General features: G+C 47.3%; 1 protein-coding gene across 6 annotated transcripts in view; it reads left to right on the top strand.

The window, feature by feature from the left end:
- The window catches only part of LDB2 (LIM domain binding 2), a 238658-nt gene extending 232853 nt beyond the window's left edge, over positions 1-5805 (top strand). For all 6 annotated transcript variants that reach the window (XM_077301238.1, XM_077301236.1, XM_077301234.1 and 3 more), the window contains one exon: positions 3592-5805. In XM_077301238.1, coding sequence (XP_077157353.1) covers positions 3592-3822 — 231 coding nt within the window. In that variant the 3' untranslated portion in view covers positions 3823-5805. The remainder of the gene's footprint in view (positions 1-3591) is intronic.
- Positions 5806-16441: the final 10636 nt, after the last annotated feature.

Genomic DNA, 16441 nt, shown 5'->3' with positions numbered 1-16441 from the left:
AAGCCTGGGAGGGAAAGAGAAGTCTCCACCTCCCCCCTCCCTGCCTTAAGGAGGCTAGCATGAGGCTAGCACGTGTAGTAGCTGCTGCAGGAAGCTCTGAAGCCTCTGTCTCAGAAGGAGAGCAGAGAGCAGGAGGAGGAAACGCCCCTAGAGGAGGAAATGGAAAGTTAGAGAACAGAACACCCGGCTAATAAGAAGGGAATTGGATAAGATGAAGGATTGGATATAAAAAGGCAGGAGGGGACAAAGAGAAAGAGGAGGAAGAGGGGAAGAAAAGGGGAAAAAAGATCCTGCCCAAAAGGGAAGGGAAGGGAAGGGAAGAGGGAAAAGCCACTATCCAAACACCAGCCTCACTTATATGCGAATCAATAAGGTTTTCCATTATTTTGTGGTGAAATTAGGTGCCTCGGCTTATATGCAGGTCGGCTTATAAGCAAGTATATACAGTATATACATAAGTAAACAATGGATCTTCCCACCAGTGCACACTATTAGTCAGTTTCGGTTTATACTGGGTCCTGCAGCCATTGGTCGATTACATTGTCCGCTTCAATCCTGCCTCGGACTTCAAACTAGTCCTCAGCAGAACCACAAACACGACAGTCTGGTTTGCAAGATGTAGTCTTTTGAGAAGGAAAGAATGCGTGACTCAAAGAGCCCCTTCATAGCGCACTATGTTGTATGCTCTGTAGAGGGTAGAACTCTGAGATGAGGTCCACTTTTTTCAAAATAGCTGCAATAATCAGCCCATCCAGCTACATGCTACAGTCTGAATCTTGGCCAAGCTGTTGACATGCTGCCTTTTGGAACAAATAGGCCCCAACATCTAGAGGCAGCTGACCCTGTAGCAGTTGACAGGGAGAAGAAAATGCACTTCCTCCCACTGTGAACTGCTACGCATCTCAAAAGCGTGCCAATTGAATCCCCACTGAAAACTCAGATATGATGAGATATCCAGCATGGACTAGTGCAGGGGTAGTCAAACTGCGGCCCTCTAGATGTCCATGGGCTACAATTCCCATGAGCCCCCTGCCAGCAAATACTCTTGAGAATTGTAGTCCATGGACATCTGGAGGGCCGCAGTGTGACTACCCCTGGTCTACTAGCTACATACAGTGCACTCTGAGCTGCAGAGCTGGGTTTCATTCCCCCCTCCTCCTCCACATGCAGGAAGCTGGGTGACCTTGGGCTAGTCACAGTGGTCTTGGGGCTGTTCTCACACAGCAGTTGTCTCAGAGCTCTCTTACTCCCACTTACCTCACAGGGCATCTGTTGTGGGGCATGGAAGAGAAGGGCACTTGTAAGTCGCTTTGGGACTCCTTCAGGTAGTAAAAAGCAGGGTATAAAAACAGTTCTTCTTTTCCCAATCTGCATGAGATAGGTGGCCATCAATTAATTGCACTACACATTTTGTTAGAAAGGTTGTTGCTTGTCTAATCACAGATTTTCATTCTGCAAAAAGCAAATAGGTTTATTGGTAGTGAACATAGTCATATATTCTAATAGCCTGACGATACTTATATCTGCAGACTGGGGCCACATTGCTGGAAAGGCTCTCCCAGTTTTGCAAAAAAATCAGAATCAGAAGGCCTTTATTGACATAAAAGCAGAAAAATCTTAAACCTTCCCAAAAACGTGTGTTTGGCGAGTAAAAACCCCGGAACACATTGCAGCTGCTGGGGGAGGGGGAGACGACTGGGAGCCTTTTCCTCCCTGGGCAAAGGAAAGCAGAAGCAGCCTTGCTCTCGGCTCTCTAAGAGTACCGAGGAAGACTGTTCAGGCAACGCTACAGGAGCTGGGCTGCTTGGTGAGAACAATCCTCTTTACCTGCCTGCTGGCTGCCTACCTGCAGTGCCTTCACTTCTGTCTTGGTGCTCAGTGGCCACGGGGAGAGTTGGGGAGGGAGTGTCAGATTTTCTTAAGCGGGGCTTGTGCTGAGCATTTGGAGGGAGGAAAAGAGAGGTGTGCTCTCATAGGGGGAGGTCTAGGCCTAAAACACAGCAAGGCTGGAGTTCGGAGTGATGCGATTGGAGGCCGATCGCGAGAGGAGCCCTTCTTCCTTTTAATGAAGTATGGAGAATCACACAGAGAAAACAGTCCCTCTGGGCAGGCAGGCCTGTGTAGGGCTTTGAGTGGTTCATGAAATCCACACGCATCCTTCTGAACATAGCCAGGACTAGAGTCTTCTGGGAGACCTTTGAAGAAACTGTGGCGGGGCATTGCACCCAAAGCTGTGCCCCACAGCTAAATTGCTTCTCCCCAAAGTCTTCTTTAATGCCTCAAGTCCAAGGAGGCACTCTAGCTTCCTGCCTGGCACATTTCCCTTCTGCCCTGGCTGGCATCGGCCCTGTGATGTGCAGCTGAGCTTCACTTGCCTGTCTTCCCGAAAGGATTCTTCGCGCTTCCTGCAGCCGTCGGACGGATCCTTTCTTTCTTGCCCTCTGCAGCATTTGTCGACTGCTGGCTTCATTAGTGTAATTATATTTAGCGCTCTGCCTTCCTTTTATGATACCAGCTGGACAGATTGGTGCTTCTACTGCACAGATTGGCAGAAGGGTTGCTACGCAGAAAGGTGGCAGGCACCACGAAATAACAGATGGTAAATTCAGGGCTTGTTGGCAATCAGCGGGTTTTTTTTTTTGCTAATGACTTAATTAGCGATGCAAATTGTCAAATCAGTGTGAACATTGTTTTTATTTTTAAAAAACCCTTCTACCTAAATTAATTACCATAATTAAGTGGCAGGATGTCAAGTGCATTTGGTTAGGGAGAAGAGGTTCCAAGTTCCATATTCCGGTGGGTGATGCACTAAAGGTAGTTTTGTAAGTTTTGTTTTAAACGACTGCCATTATTGGTTGGAAGAAATCAAGTGTGAAGTGCCGATGTTAGGAGACTGTGGTCCAGAAGTTTGCTTGGACAAGTTGATTGGAGCTGGATCGGGGTGGGGGGTGGGGGTGGGATGAACTATAGCTACTCATAGGAATTTTGAGGGGCAGGGTTTATACAGGAGAACTTCTGGGTGCATTGGACTTTAAATGTTATAACTCGCTGTACTATCAGTGTTGATGGTTAAAACCCAGAAACGTCAATAACGCATTGATCTGGAAGGATCTCATAACCAATTCGACAAGTTTGTTCAATCCATTTCAGGGTAACAGTTTGCACGTTTAAAACGAACACATCCAGTTTACTCCATCTGTATTGTTTGTGTTCTAGATTTTGTAGTATAATCCTGAAATGTCTGCACTTACCCAATAAGACCGTTTATGCACTGGGAACTTCACTGCCCCAGCTCCCGTGCAGGAGCACCAATCAGGGGCAGATGAAGTGCACGGGGCCAAATGCTCCCCCGTGTGGGTGCAGGAAGAGGTGGGGCAACCTGCCACGACTAAACTTCCAGCCTGCAGCCCGGCATGAAACCTCCAGTGCGTAAACGGTCTAAGAGACGTTAATTTCTCTGAGCTCGGCTGTCCTGAGGGGTTGCTGTGTGTCTTCATCATGGGAGTTTTCAAGGAATAAGCATTCTGGGCTCTTGCTTATAAGAAAGACTTTCCTTTTCCCCGTATAACGAATGTTCGGTACCATTCGCAGGATGTGATGGTAGTCGGGGAACCGACCCTGATGGGAGGAGAATTTGGCGACGAAGACGAACGCCTCATCACTAGGCTAGAGAACACGCAGTACGACGCGGCGAACGGCCTGGAGGAGGACGAAGATTTCAACAGTTCACCGGCTCTGGGGAACAACAGTCCGTGGAACAGTAAACCACCAGCAAACCCAGAGACCAAGTCTGAAAACCCGACTCCGCAGGCTTCCCAATAAGTGACCCGAACCCACACCCACTGTTGCTTATAACAGCAGGTTGCAATTATTATATCACCGCATTCGTTACAAAAAAAACAAAACCCTCCAAGCTTCCCACAGATATCAGACCTGTTTCTGAGGTGTACAGCTGTCTTTCCTTCATTTTTAAGTTAGGATAATACTTTATAAGCTTTCGGGTATTCGTCTTGGAAGCCCTTCCACGTGATTTAAGCTGACGCTGAGCTCGTTGGAGGAAAAAAGGGATATTTCTCAATGCATCTAAGTGCAGGATTTTCGCTACCATGAATTCCCTCCCCTTTACCCAGCAAAGGCCATTGTGTGCATACTAGGGTTGGGCGCTTTGGCGTCCGAAGCGGCCGTTCGCACCCGAAGCAGTAGCTTCGGGCGCGAACGGGCGCTTCGGACGCCAAAGCGCCCAAGCCTAGCAGACAAGTTTCTCTTGGCACTTGTTTTTTAGCTTGGCAGTTGGCTCCCTGTTTTTCATCTTCTCCCCGGGTGTTTTGATTCTAGAATCCAATTGCTTTGCTTCCTGATTATGCTCTGAATAGTTTTCCCTGGTCAGCCTGGTGCTTTACGTTTGTCTGTTCGTTTCTTGTGGAGAAAGCAAAATGGAGAGAGGGTCCACAGATGTCAGGAGACTTTAATCACGAAGGGACAGGGTAGCCCACTGCTGTCCTGCTTGAAATTCTTTGGGGCCGCTGCAAAAATAGCCCAAGCTGACTGCGATTCAGCAACGGACTGTCAAAGATGTGCCCCTCTCAGTTGTATGAATGTAACTTTTATTATATTAATATAAAATATTATAAATAATGTTCAGCTATTGCAAATCACATCGGTCCATGACACAGAGGGAGGGAGGGAGGGAGGGAGGGAGAGTATCTGCTTTGCATGCAGGTGGATCCATGACCAGTTCCTGTTTTTTTTTCCGGGGAAGTCAGTGTCCAGGTGTAGGGGATGGGATGCCAGAGAGCTGCTGCCAGTCAGTGGACAATACCAGCCTTGAGAAACCAGTGGTCTGACTCAGCAAAAGGTAGCTTCACATGTGTTCATTACGACCAAGTACAATTCACTTGAGACCAGGAATATTGACAGTGTGTTACAATTCTGATCTAACAGAGTTCAGGCAGAGAAGCTGCTCACGGAGCCAACTGAATCCTGCCTGTCAGGCCCCCTTGTGAACAGTTGGCCCACACAATTCTGACTTGGCCTGAAGAGGGGAATTTCCCACACACAACTTGTTTGCATGCACGAATTCCCACCCAGCCGGGGGATACCTGCACATAACCCTCTCCTGTCTCTTGGAAGGAGCCTCAAGGAAGGGAAGTTGGGCTCCGGGTCTTTTCCTAGCGGTTTCCTAGCCCTTCTCCTCTCCTCTGTCCTTCCCGCCACTGACAGGTGTTGCCCCCCCCCCCCATCCTCTTTTCTTTCCACTGGTTTTGAGGACCTGCCACTTAAAACCTGACACGAAAACAAATCCCAGGTAACCGTTTTAATTATTGAAAACAGTGGGATGACTAAAAAGTCTTTGTTTGTTTGTTTCCTCAAAGACATAACAAATATTTTTATGTGGAAAAAGATGCTCAATGCCCATGAGGATTTATGCTTTGTAAAATTGCTGTTGATCTGGATTTTGAAAGCCATGTTATCCATTAATTTTGTGAGCTGTTTTTTTAAAAAAAAGGTTATTATTGGGGGTTGGGGTGATCTTATTGTTCTCTTAAGTTTATTCCGTTCTTTCCTTTCACACTTATATTCTTGTAGAATACTTTTGTAAAGCCCTCAAACCAATTAATTTTTTGACTCCAGTATATTTATGTGAAACTTTATAAAATAAACTAACTTTTTTTCATTTACATATGAATAATATGTTCAAAGCTCATCATGTAAAAGAAAAACACAGTGAGTCGGTGTGTTATATGATACAACTGTATTTCATGTATGCTTTGCCAATACGTGTGCCAATAAACTGTGTTAACAAAAGCACTGTGCATCTTTCCTTGCTGATTATGGAGGTCATCATTGTATGTTGTCCAGTTGCACCCGAATCCCGGTGACACCAGGAACGTGATGCTTCCAGGGCAAGAGAGGAGCAGTGGTGAACTGGTCATGGCCTGCCTTTGCACAGAAGCCCAGGGCCTCCTCGGTGGTCTCCCTTCCAAGTACTAACTAAGGCTGACCGTTCTTAACTCCCAGTTTCTGTCTAATTCTGGATTAGGCCTCTGCAAAAAAGAGAAAGAGAGAGAGAGAGAGAGAGAGAGAGAGAGAGAAATCCACCATCTCTACAATACTAGATTTGGCTTTGTCAGCCTGAAAAACATGTTTTGACCTCAGGAAGAGTATCCTAAGGTACTTTTAAGCAGTGATATAATCGTATCCGCCATCTTGGAAAATGGCAGCTACAGGGGGAAAATCCCAGAATTGGGATGACATTTCCCCTTAACTTTTAAAGCAGTGGATCCAGGACTAATCAGGCAGCTTACCACACGTGCAGTAAAAGCTGTTTCTCTGGTAGGGAAAAACAGCATGTACAAACCAGCTCTTCTTCTGGTACAGAGAATCGTTCCGTTAGTGGGCGCCTGCCATGCCTATCAATTTGTCTGTCCCTCTTGCTTGCCAACCTCTGCAGAGAGAGGAAGGAAAACCTGTTACCCAACCAGTTCGTCTCCACCAGTTCATTCTCCTCTGTGCTGCAAGAGGCACTGAGGTGGCTGCAGACCTGGCCCTGGTGGGACGCAGAGGTGCCAGCTGGGGCAGTGCCCTTTTATGGTGTCTGCCAAGGGTTTCTCAGAAGTGGGCAGGGTCCAGTAGGGCTTTCACCCAACAAGGCTTCTGGTTGACTCAGGGACGTTTGATTGGCTGGGCAGATTTTTAAAAAAATGTTTTGCTTTGGCAGCAGCTGCCCCAACAAGTACAAGGATCTGCCCAGTGTTCCCGATGTTAAGCTGTAGTCATCATTTTGGGGCTGGCTCCACCTCCAGCAGCAGCCATTTTGTGGCCGCCATTTTGTTGCTGCACCACTATGCTGTGTCAGGGTTCATTAGGGGTGTGCGCTTTGGCTCAGTTTGGCCACCTTGGCGATCACTGAAACCCGAGGCAGCCAGTGCCACAGCACAGAGAGGAGGGCCAGCCAGTGGCACCACGCAGGTGCAGAGCTCTGTGCCTGTATGCGGCTGCCAGTTGGAGTGCCTCCTCCGCCACCCGCCCTCCTCCCCACGCTGCAGCGCTGGCCTCCTACGCACTGCTTCAGGCTTTGGTGATCGCCGAGGCAGCCAAATCGAGCCAAAGCGCACAACCCTCGTTCAGGCTGATTTGACACCAGTCAAACGGATGGGGACCCTTGCTCTCAGGAGATGCTCCCGGAAGTCTTCAGGCACAGCACAAGAGGCTCCAGCATCCAGTCACCTCTGAGAAGGGAGGAGAGAAGTCAGAGGGAAGCACGGCAAGAACTGAGTTCAGGTCTGCCTCGGGGAGAGCTTCCGTCCACCTCAGGAAAAGAGCAGGCAGAATGAAGGGTAGCTCTGCCTGGTACTATGGAGGGGGGCATGGCTCTACCTCTGGGGGAGAAGAAAGTACCCAGTGTTAGGCCTGTAACTCGCAATGCACAAGCCATGTACCTTTTTGACTCTTGGAGAAGGGCGAGCCCCTCCCCCCGCTGAGGTCATCACTGCATTGCCTGATATGCTAGCCTAGAAAATAGGCTCGTCTCCACCTGGCCTCCTTCTCTGCAGCCTAAGCAACATACCAAAGAAGCCACCTTTGAAATGGCTGAAGTATGTGGCTTAGACAACAACACACGACTCATGCTTGGAAATCTCTGCGAAAGGGAGAATTGCATACAGCACATTCCACTTATCTCCACCATACTGAATCCCGGGAATCTAAAATTTGTGCCACAGAAACAGGAATTCTGCAACCTATATGGATTCTGCGAATATAAGGAATGTGCACACTTCCTCCAGTTCTGCCCCTAGCCCTGTCCTGTGTAGCCAGGCAAGATCTCAGAAGCTAAGCCGGTCAGCCCTGGCTGGAATTTGTGTGGGCAATCACCAATGACATCGCTATATAGGGGCAGGCAAGGGCAGAGTCACTTCTGAAGGTCTCCTGCCTTAAAAGTCCTACCAGGGCACCATTAGCCAGCTGCGATTTGACACCAAAAAACAAATCCCTGCTTCTGCTGTTCAAAGGGAGAGGCAAGAAGTTCTGCAGAGAGAGGGGAGGATAAAGGGCCAGCCCTTGGTCTGGCTCGGGATACTTTTTCCTGTTGCTGCTGAGATACTTCTCTTGATATTGACTGTTCTTTTTCAACAAGATGAAGGCTCTTTCTGCACTTGACAGATGTATTATCACGAAATCTTTCCAGAGCCAGAGCCCATTTCATCAGAGTGCCCTCAGCTGATAGATGTAAGTGTACTGAAGAAAATGTTTTCAACTATGCAACCCAAAGTCCGGCATGCCACCTTTGTCTACCCCTCCAGGAGCTTCTCTGGCACGCATTCAGCCTCCTCCTGCTGGCTTTGCCAAAACTCTCTGGGAAGGAACTCTGCTGTGCTGGCTTCTTCCACTCATCCTGGTACTCTCCGTGTTTCCTTTGTGACTGGAGGAATCTGGGGATTTCATTGGAAGCGAGCCAGATAGCTCCAGATTTATATCCTCTCCAAACGCTAAACCGACGCAGTGCCTTTTCTTTGATCAGATGTAACGCTTCGTTGTCAGCAATCCTTTCAGGAAGATTTCAACAAAAAGTGGCATATTTAGACAGATGCTGTCCAAGCAAAACAAGCAACACTGAAACTGTCTTGCATGTGATTTCTCAATGTCCCTTCTACACAGATATCTGTACAAAAGACTTAAGCCCCCTTTTATGAAATAAGACAGGATTCCCTGATCTTCTAAAGGTTTCCTTTTGAAAAATCACCATTTGGAAATAACCAATCGCATGGCTCAATTTTTGCAAGGTGCCATGAAGTCGTGCCAGGACAGGCATCAGAAACAACTTTGTAGCATCTTTATTATCTTCCTTTGGGTCCTTCATAGTCATTCTCTCATTTTATTCACCTTTGACCTTGGCAGCTATTGATCCTAATTTTATTCTGTTATTTTATACGCCAATCAAGGACAAAGGATTTCTGATGTGACTGGGGATGCGGCAGCTGCTCTAATGGTGCAAATAGAATAGTAAACAAGAGCCGTCTTTGATGCCACTGGAGCTTTGCTGACTTCTAAGCATCGTCCACCTTACTTTTAAGTTGTTGTCAGAATCCCACAGTACTTCTGCCATGTTTTGTGATGTTTGATCTGTGATATTCCCCAGATGCCTGTCTTGACACCTCAAGGCTGCAACCTGTTCTTTAGGTCAGGGGTAGTCAACCTGTGGTCCTCCAGATGTTCATGGACTACAATTCCCATGAGCCCTTGCCAGCATTTCTGCCATGGGCTCATGGGAATTGTAGTCCAAGGACATCTGGAGGACCACAGGTTGACTACCCTGCTTTAGGTTACAACTATTAGTTTTCTCACAGCCATTCCTCCTCCCCATTCCTCTCCTCCTCTCTTCCCTCCACACCTCTAGCACTCCCCTTTGTAGTTGAGGTTATCGGGTATGTTGAGTCTACCTTTGAAATGCAGTTAGCTACATTCCCAAGGGGGGTGGGGGCGGGAAATGTGTTTTACTGGGTCTGTCTGTCCATGGGAAAAGGACCTCAGTTCTGTCTACACATGTGTAGCGGATGTCTTTATGATTCTTAATAAAGAAACTTTCTTATATAGAAGTTTGACTTATTGGGAAGTTGAGCACTCTGACAGTTGTGTGTATTTGACCAAGGAAGCTCTTTGATAGTACTAGAGGAACATTTAAGCAGAGGCTCAGACAATGTCTACAAGCACCGCCCTAAGCAGATTCGCACCTTTCTAAACTAATCTGCTTCAGTGGGCTTAGAAGGGAGTAACTCTGCTTAGGATTGCATTATGAATCAACTGCTGCACTCCTTCAATTATTAACCCCCTACTGAAGTCCATTAATGACTTATTGCCTCTACGGTATCTCTGATAACATTACAATCACAGGCCATAATTGTGATCTTCTCAAATGTCTCATGTTACATTTCCATGCATGCAATTTTCCAAAGAAGGCCTCCATTATTAATTAGCTGATGTCACGTTTTTTTCATTTTTAAACAGATTTAAAATGCAACATTACAGCCATCTTTTAAATTAGACACACAGAATGCAAAAAGTTATTGAAAAGCCCTCTCTGAACCCATGCATTAGAAGATTTTTCCAAGTTGTTGTCAGCCAGCACCGATCCTAGTGGATGACGAGAATCCACCGCAGAGAAGAGATGGAGTCATGGGTCAGTACAAGTCTTGGAAATGGAAGGTCCAACACCAGTCCCTGGCCTCCCCTGTGGAAAGGACTTCTGGGGCCCAAGAAAACCCTGGAGTCCAGTCAGAAGCCAGAATAGGCAACACCAAGCTAGATGGACCAATGATCTAAAAAACCTTCACACCACCAAAGTATAAAAACATGTCAACATTTCCTCAGCCATTTTGGGTTTCTTCCCTACCCAGCCTAATTTAACTTTGGTAGCTGGTGATCTTCCAATTTATGGCAAAAAGGTGAAGGTACAACAAATGAAAAAAAAATTTATTATAGTATGTACATAGAACCTTAAAAACTTTAGGGATATGAATATCAGACTGTACAATTTGCAAACATCCTGGTGGCTGAATCTGTCCTATGGACCAGTGTTGCTGGCTGGACCCTGATTGGCCCTATTCCAACTCAGACAGCCAGACACGTTCCACCCCCAGGCTGTTTCACAAATATATGTAGGACCCATGGATAAGGATAACGCATTTAAACCACTGAGGAAGGCCATAGAAGCTGAATTGGTTTCCTGGGTTCTTGGGACGTATTCCTCCACCAGGAATGTTTGCAAATTGTATGGTCAAGCTCCCGATATTTTTAATTTTATATGTGCCCACTCCATAATAAATATTTTAATTTTTATTTGATGTTGTAGCTTGACCCCTTTGGCACAAATTGTAAGATTTTGGGTTGAGTTTGTTGTTTGCTTCGCTTAGAAGCTTTGTTCATAGCCTCAACCCAGATTGATGTAGCCACGTGGAGCTATAAGAGTTGGTGATTGGCTTCTTTCTCTTCCCCTTCCCTCCTTCTGTTGTTTCCCACTGCCCAATTATAAAACATAAGCCCCTTGAGGGACAGGCTGATGAGCTCCATACATGCTGACAGCACTATCCTTGAAGAGCGGCTATTGTGACACTCTCCACTTGGGGCTGCCCTTGAAGACCATGTGGAAATTTCAGCAGGTGCCAAATGTGGCAGCCCATTCATTGCCAGTGGCATCTTCAGAAAGGCCCAGAGGCAGCTGTCTATTCTAGAACATTCTCCAGTGACCCCTACTTTGTGGAACACAACGCATTGGATGAGGAGCAGAGCTCCATCAGTGGCTATTAGCCCCAAGGTACAGAGGAACCACAAGGTCTGGGGCAGTGTATTCTTGCTGCTTGGGGGGCAACAGTGGTAGGGCTGGCCCCACTGATGGACCTCCCAATGGCACACGGGCTCTGGTCCTTGTGTGAGGAGGAGTGTTGGACTGGATGGGGGCATTGGTCTAATCCAATGTGACTCCTCTTATGTTTTTATGTCCTTAACAACCATCTTAGATTTGTGAGGAAGGCTCTCGCGCCATTCCTCTTCTGGAAACTTTGCAACATTGAATTGTTTAAAGAGGTATTCTTATCACGAATAACAATTTCCATGGGTTGGTTTGTGGCCCGAGTCTTTCAAGCTGATCTTTCTTTGTTGTTGGTTAGTTTTGGGTTTCACTGTCTTTGATCAATATTGTAACCCACCCTCAGTCTCTTGAAGGAAGGAAGACAGATGGAAAATGCAGGAAAGAAATATGCCAGCACCTGTACTGCTTCTGCAGTTGTGACCTTCTCCCATCACTGGTCAGGACTCCATTCACAGCATGTGTTCTGCCATTCCACAGGGAGAGTGGGCAGTCCTGCCTCCTCTCCTGCCTCCCACCCCCTTTTCTTCAGTCTGAGCATGCACAATCATGCCCTCACGCAATCAAAATAAATAAAATGCTTCCCTCTTTTTTGGGTCCCCCCCCCCACTTCAAAGAGGGTTGCCGGGGCCAGGGGCACAGACAGAGAGAGCCAATAAGTGATGCTCAGGATCAGCCTGGAGCCTTGAAGAGCCCATCCGGACGATTGTGGCCAGGCTCCGGAATATGCCTCCCGTTGGCTTGTTTTGTGTTTTGGAATTCTCTTGCCTCTCCTCCTGGATGTTGCCACTGCTGCTGCTGCTGCATCTACTGCGACCGTAGGCAAGGGCAAGCAAGTGTCTGGGGCCAAGGGAAGAGCAGCAGGGTTCAGTGGCATGCCTCGTCCCTCTGCATGGCTCTTTGACCGCAGCCCATCACTTGGACCAGGCGAGTGGGAGAGAGAAGCAAGTGTGGGAACAATAACCAGCTTTGCACCATAACACAATCCAAATAAAGAAAAATAAAAAATGTACACACCCCCATCTCTCTTTTCCCAGGCACTCAAATCACCAAAACGGCGGCGGCGGCGGGGGGGGGGGGGTTTGTCTTGCATTGAAGTGTGCTCAGTCGCCACGCATGCAGGAAGACAAAACACATCAGCCAGCATTACACAATTTTTCCTGCCCAAAATTTACAAAATGCCTTAAATCATAAGGCGGGTTTAGATGCTGGAAGAGGAGACAAGGGTAGGCGGGGTATGCGTAGAGCAAATGCTGGCAGGGGCTTCTGGGAATTGTAGTCCATGGACATCTGGAGGGCCGCAGTTTGACTACCCCTGTTCTAGAGCATCTCCACAAAGCCAGTGACTTGCTATTTCAGATTAGTGTTGTAACACAATCATGTTCAAATTGTTTTTAAATGGAGGGGAGGGGAGGGGAGGGGAGGGGAGGGGAGGGGAGGGGAGGGGAGGGGAGGGGAGGGGGAGGACAGGAAGACCCTTGGTCAGAACTGATGCCTTATCATTTGAGGTGGGATGTGTAGTAGGGAGCTAATTCGACTCTTGAGCTTCCTCATTGGATAAACATGAATTCCCTCACCAGAGAAGAGGAGAAATTGCGTTTTAGCAGCATTCTCCAACTGCACAGCAAACTGGGAATGCACTTGGATTTGCACCTGAACAGCAAGATTTTTGTGTGAAATGTTTGTGATTCCACAGATCTTGGCCAGTGCAACATTTTTAGCAAGTGCAAAAACAGTCATGATGATCATCTTCAGCTTCATCACCATCCTCCCCACACGTTGCTCAGGGAGCCTACATCTTCCTCTTCTCATCATCTCTAAGCATTTATTTGATGCCACATGCCAAAACTCAAGTGAAAAACTCTTCAGTGGTTAGAGTGCCAAAGTAACATTTGGAAGCCTCTGGTTCTAATCCCAAAATCCTCCCAGAGATGCTCAAGGGATGTCCTTGAACTGGTCCTTTTTTTCTCAGCCCAGTTGGTGGGAGGACGAAATGGAGAATGGGAAGCCATACATGCCACCCTGAGCTCCTGGGGGAGGAGGTGGGATAAAATGCCATCACGGGATACTTAGAACTTTACCTTGAGCCAGACCTTGCGTTCAAAACCTTTTCCACTTGCAAGAATGTTGTACTTTTTGTCTGGCGGAACATTTGAGTATGCACAAGTCTGTAACATTTGGCTCATCTTTGCATTTTCTGTGGCCCCAGGTGGCCATATTTTTTTTCCAGTGGACATGTGCTGACTAAGATCCATTTATTTGCAATATTACATCCCAGCATCGCACCTATTGCCACAGCTGTGACTTATCAAACATGAACTTCTACTGGAGTAGAGCAAAAGATGTCAATGCCCCACAAGGGATCGATTGTTCAAGTATTAGTCATGCAGCAAATGCTTCTATTCTTCATTTTTATAGCCAGTTTATCCCCTGTAAAGGCCTTGTCCAAGTTTCAAGGCATTTGGTAATTTTTACTGGTGCCTGGGGGCAGTGGACTTTACTTAAAAATGGACTAAGATTATCTTAAGTAATCAGCTTTCAAAATGGACTTAAATCATGCGTGACTTGCCTGAAGTGGAGTGATTCACTTCAGGCAGCCAGAACAGCTGCTATGTGGCCCTCAAAGGCAAGTAAAAACAGTCCAGAATTCTTGTGATTATGATTTAGTATTGATTATGTTCTTCTCGTAGCAAACTTATGGACTAAACTGAACTCTTTATATGTGCTATTCAAACCTGGAAAGTTTCCCGAATAAGTGGAAGTTAATTAATTTTTATATATATGTTAAATATTTATTGGGTGATATCCATGGTTCCTCTATATATTTGTGAAACATCCTGGGGGGGGGGTCATATCCAGCTGTCCAAGTTGGAATAGGGCCAAAAGGTGCAGTCAGCAAAGCCCTGATTGGCCCTGCCCCTGCAAGTCCCACCCTCTATCCCTGGACTCTAGCCTCTTTGCTCTCAGACGTGCCTCAGTCCCTGGAGCCAGCAGCAGGGTAGGGGAAACAGCCATGGGCAAAGGGTTGTGGTGGAGGGCCTCTTGGCCTCCTAAGCAGGGCCTGGTAACAAGGGCCTCTTGGCCTGCTAGGCTGGGCCTGCTAACGAGGCCCTCTCGGCCTGCTGACTGCCTGCTAAGGAGCTCTGTCCTGGGCCTGCTAATGAGCTGGCCAGCCCCCGCCTGCCCCACTTGATCCGGCTGTGAGCTGCGGCCCAAAGCCTCCTTAAGCTGCCTGGCCAGGGAGCAGGGGAGGGGGCCCTTTCAAGGCCTGTTCTTAGGAACGGGCTTTGAAGTTAGTGACCATATATGGTCATGGTGATCTGCCCTCCCCCTCCAAAAATGACCAGTGATGGGTCTGGAGGGGGTGGGAAGGGGAGGGGCCCCAGGTGGGTGTGTACACAGCCTTGTTTCCCAATCATATACTGTATGATCACCCCACTTCTGGGTTTTCTTGAAACCTGAAGAATGTTTCAGGAGGTCCTCAAAGGTAAAAAAGTTGAGAAAGGCTGATCTAGCTAGTAGTCATCAATATAAGAATCCTTACTGTCTTTGTCTACTCTTGTTTTAAAGTTATCTAAGCCTGTAACCATTTGAGTTGTGAGTTTCTCTAAAGGTGATGGCGTGACGTTGCTTCCAGGAAAATAGGAAGTGCCATCATGTCTCTCTAGGACAGGGGTAGTCAAACTGCGGCCCTCCAGCAAATGCTGGCAGGGGCTCCTGGGAATTGTAGTCCATGGACATCTGGAGGGCCGCAGTTTGACTACCCCTGCTTTAGGAACTGTCAGAAATTCATTGGGAAAACCATAGAAATCCCAGTGGCCCTTAGAGACGAATGACATCACTTCTGGGTTTTCTGCAGAAAGAAAATCATGTTGTTAGCCCAAAGGCAATTAAAAAAAAAATTATCCCTTTGCCACGCTGAGTGGTGGCAGGAAATGGAATATGGGGGTGGGGAACTGCCTGCCCCTGGTGATAGTCTGGCCACCCTGCTGCTAGTCTCTAACAAGCCACAGGCAACAATCAACATAAAGAGTGAAAAAGAAAGCCAGAGCTAAGGCTCTTGTCATGAACCCCTGTTCCTGACCCATAGTTTTCATCCCTCTTGATGTTTGGCTTTTTCCTTTGTGCTCCCGGATCTCCCATGAAGCTGTGGCACCTTCTTGAGCCCACTTGAAAGTGCCCCTCCCATCCCCCTCTTGCATTTCAAAGCTTCCTCCCACGTTCCCTCCCTTACCGCCTCTCGCAAAGATAGCTTTGCTGGGAGCTCAGACTAAATACCAGATGGCCGGATGGGCTGTTTTGGCACCTTGTAGATTAGAGGAAATTGTATTGCCCTTTCTGTGTGAATCGGTGTTCCCGCCAAAAGCATCCCCTGTGCCCCCCTTTCCCCTTCCAAGGTATATAAACTAAGTAACCCCATTCTTTAACGTGTCTGTCAAGAACCCTGTCTGTGGGCTGTTTGCGAGATGCTGATCTATGTCTTGATTCTTCAAATAAAGACTTTTACGTAAAGCTTCAGCCTGAAGCCCGAGAGTGATGTCTGTTGCGTGAATCTGCTGGGTCTCAACCACTTGGTCCCTGACAGCTCTTTCCCAAGGGATCATATTGAAATAAGCATCCATCACATTGAGATAACATCACCTAATTCACAGCTCCCTATGAATGACTTCAAAATATCTTGTATACAAGCCTAAAAAGAAGGTATTTGGCAGAAGGTATAAATGCCCCTGTCAAGAGGTGCTTCCGAAAGGAGCCCCTGAATGTTCGACCAATTTCTTGTGCAATCAGTCACCACCATGCATAATGTTCTTGTGAGCAAAATGCTTTGACAAATTCACCATCTTATTCACCCACATCTCCGCATCAGGCAGGCCCAGTAGCGCCCCTCATCTCTATGCTAATTTGGCCACCTCGACTTCAAAGAGGAAAACAGTTTATTAAAAACCGCCCACTCCCATCTCGGTTTGGAGACGTCTTGTTATTTACCCATGAAGTTAGCGGAGGGCTGAACAAAATGCCACTTCTTTCACAAGCCGTTTGGGAGGTGATCAAAGGCAACCACTTAGTTCGCTCTGAAGATCA

This window comes from Paroedura picta, chromosome 10 (assembly GCF_049243985.1).
Source record: "Paroedura picta isolate Pp20150507F chromosome 10, Ppicta_v3.0, whole genome shotgun sequence".
NCBI lineage: Eukaryota > Metazoa > Chordata > Lepidosauria > Squamata > Gekkonidae > Paroedura > Paroedura picta.
Note: the sequence above shows the minus strand (reverse complement) of the source record. Positions and strands in the feature narration are given on the sequence as shown.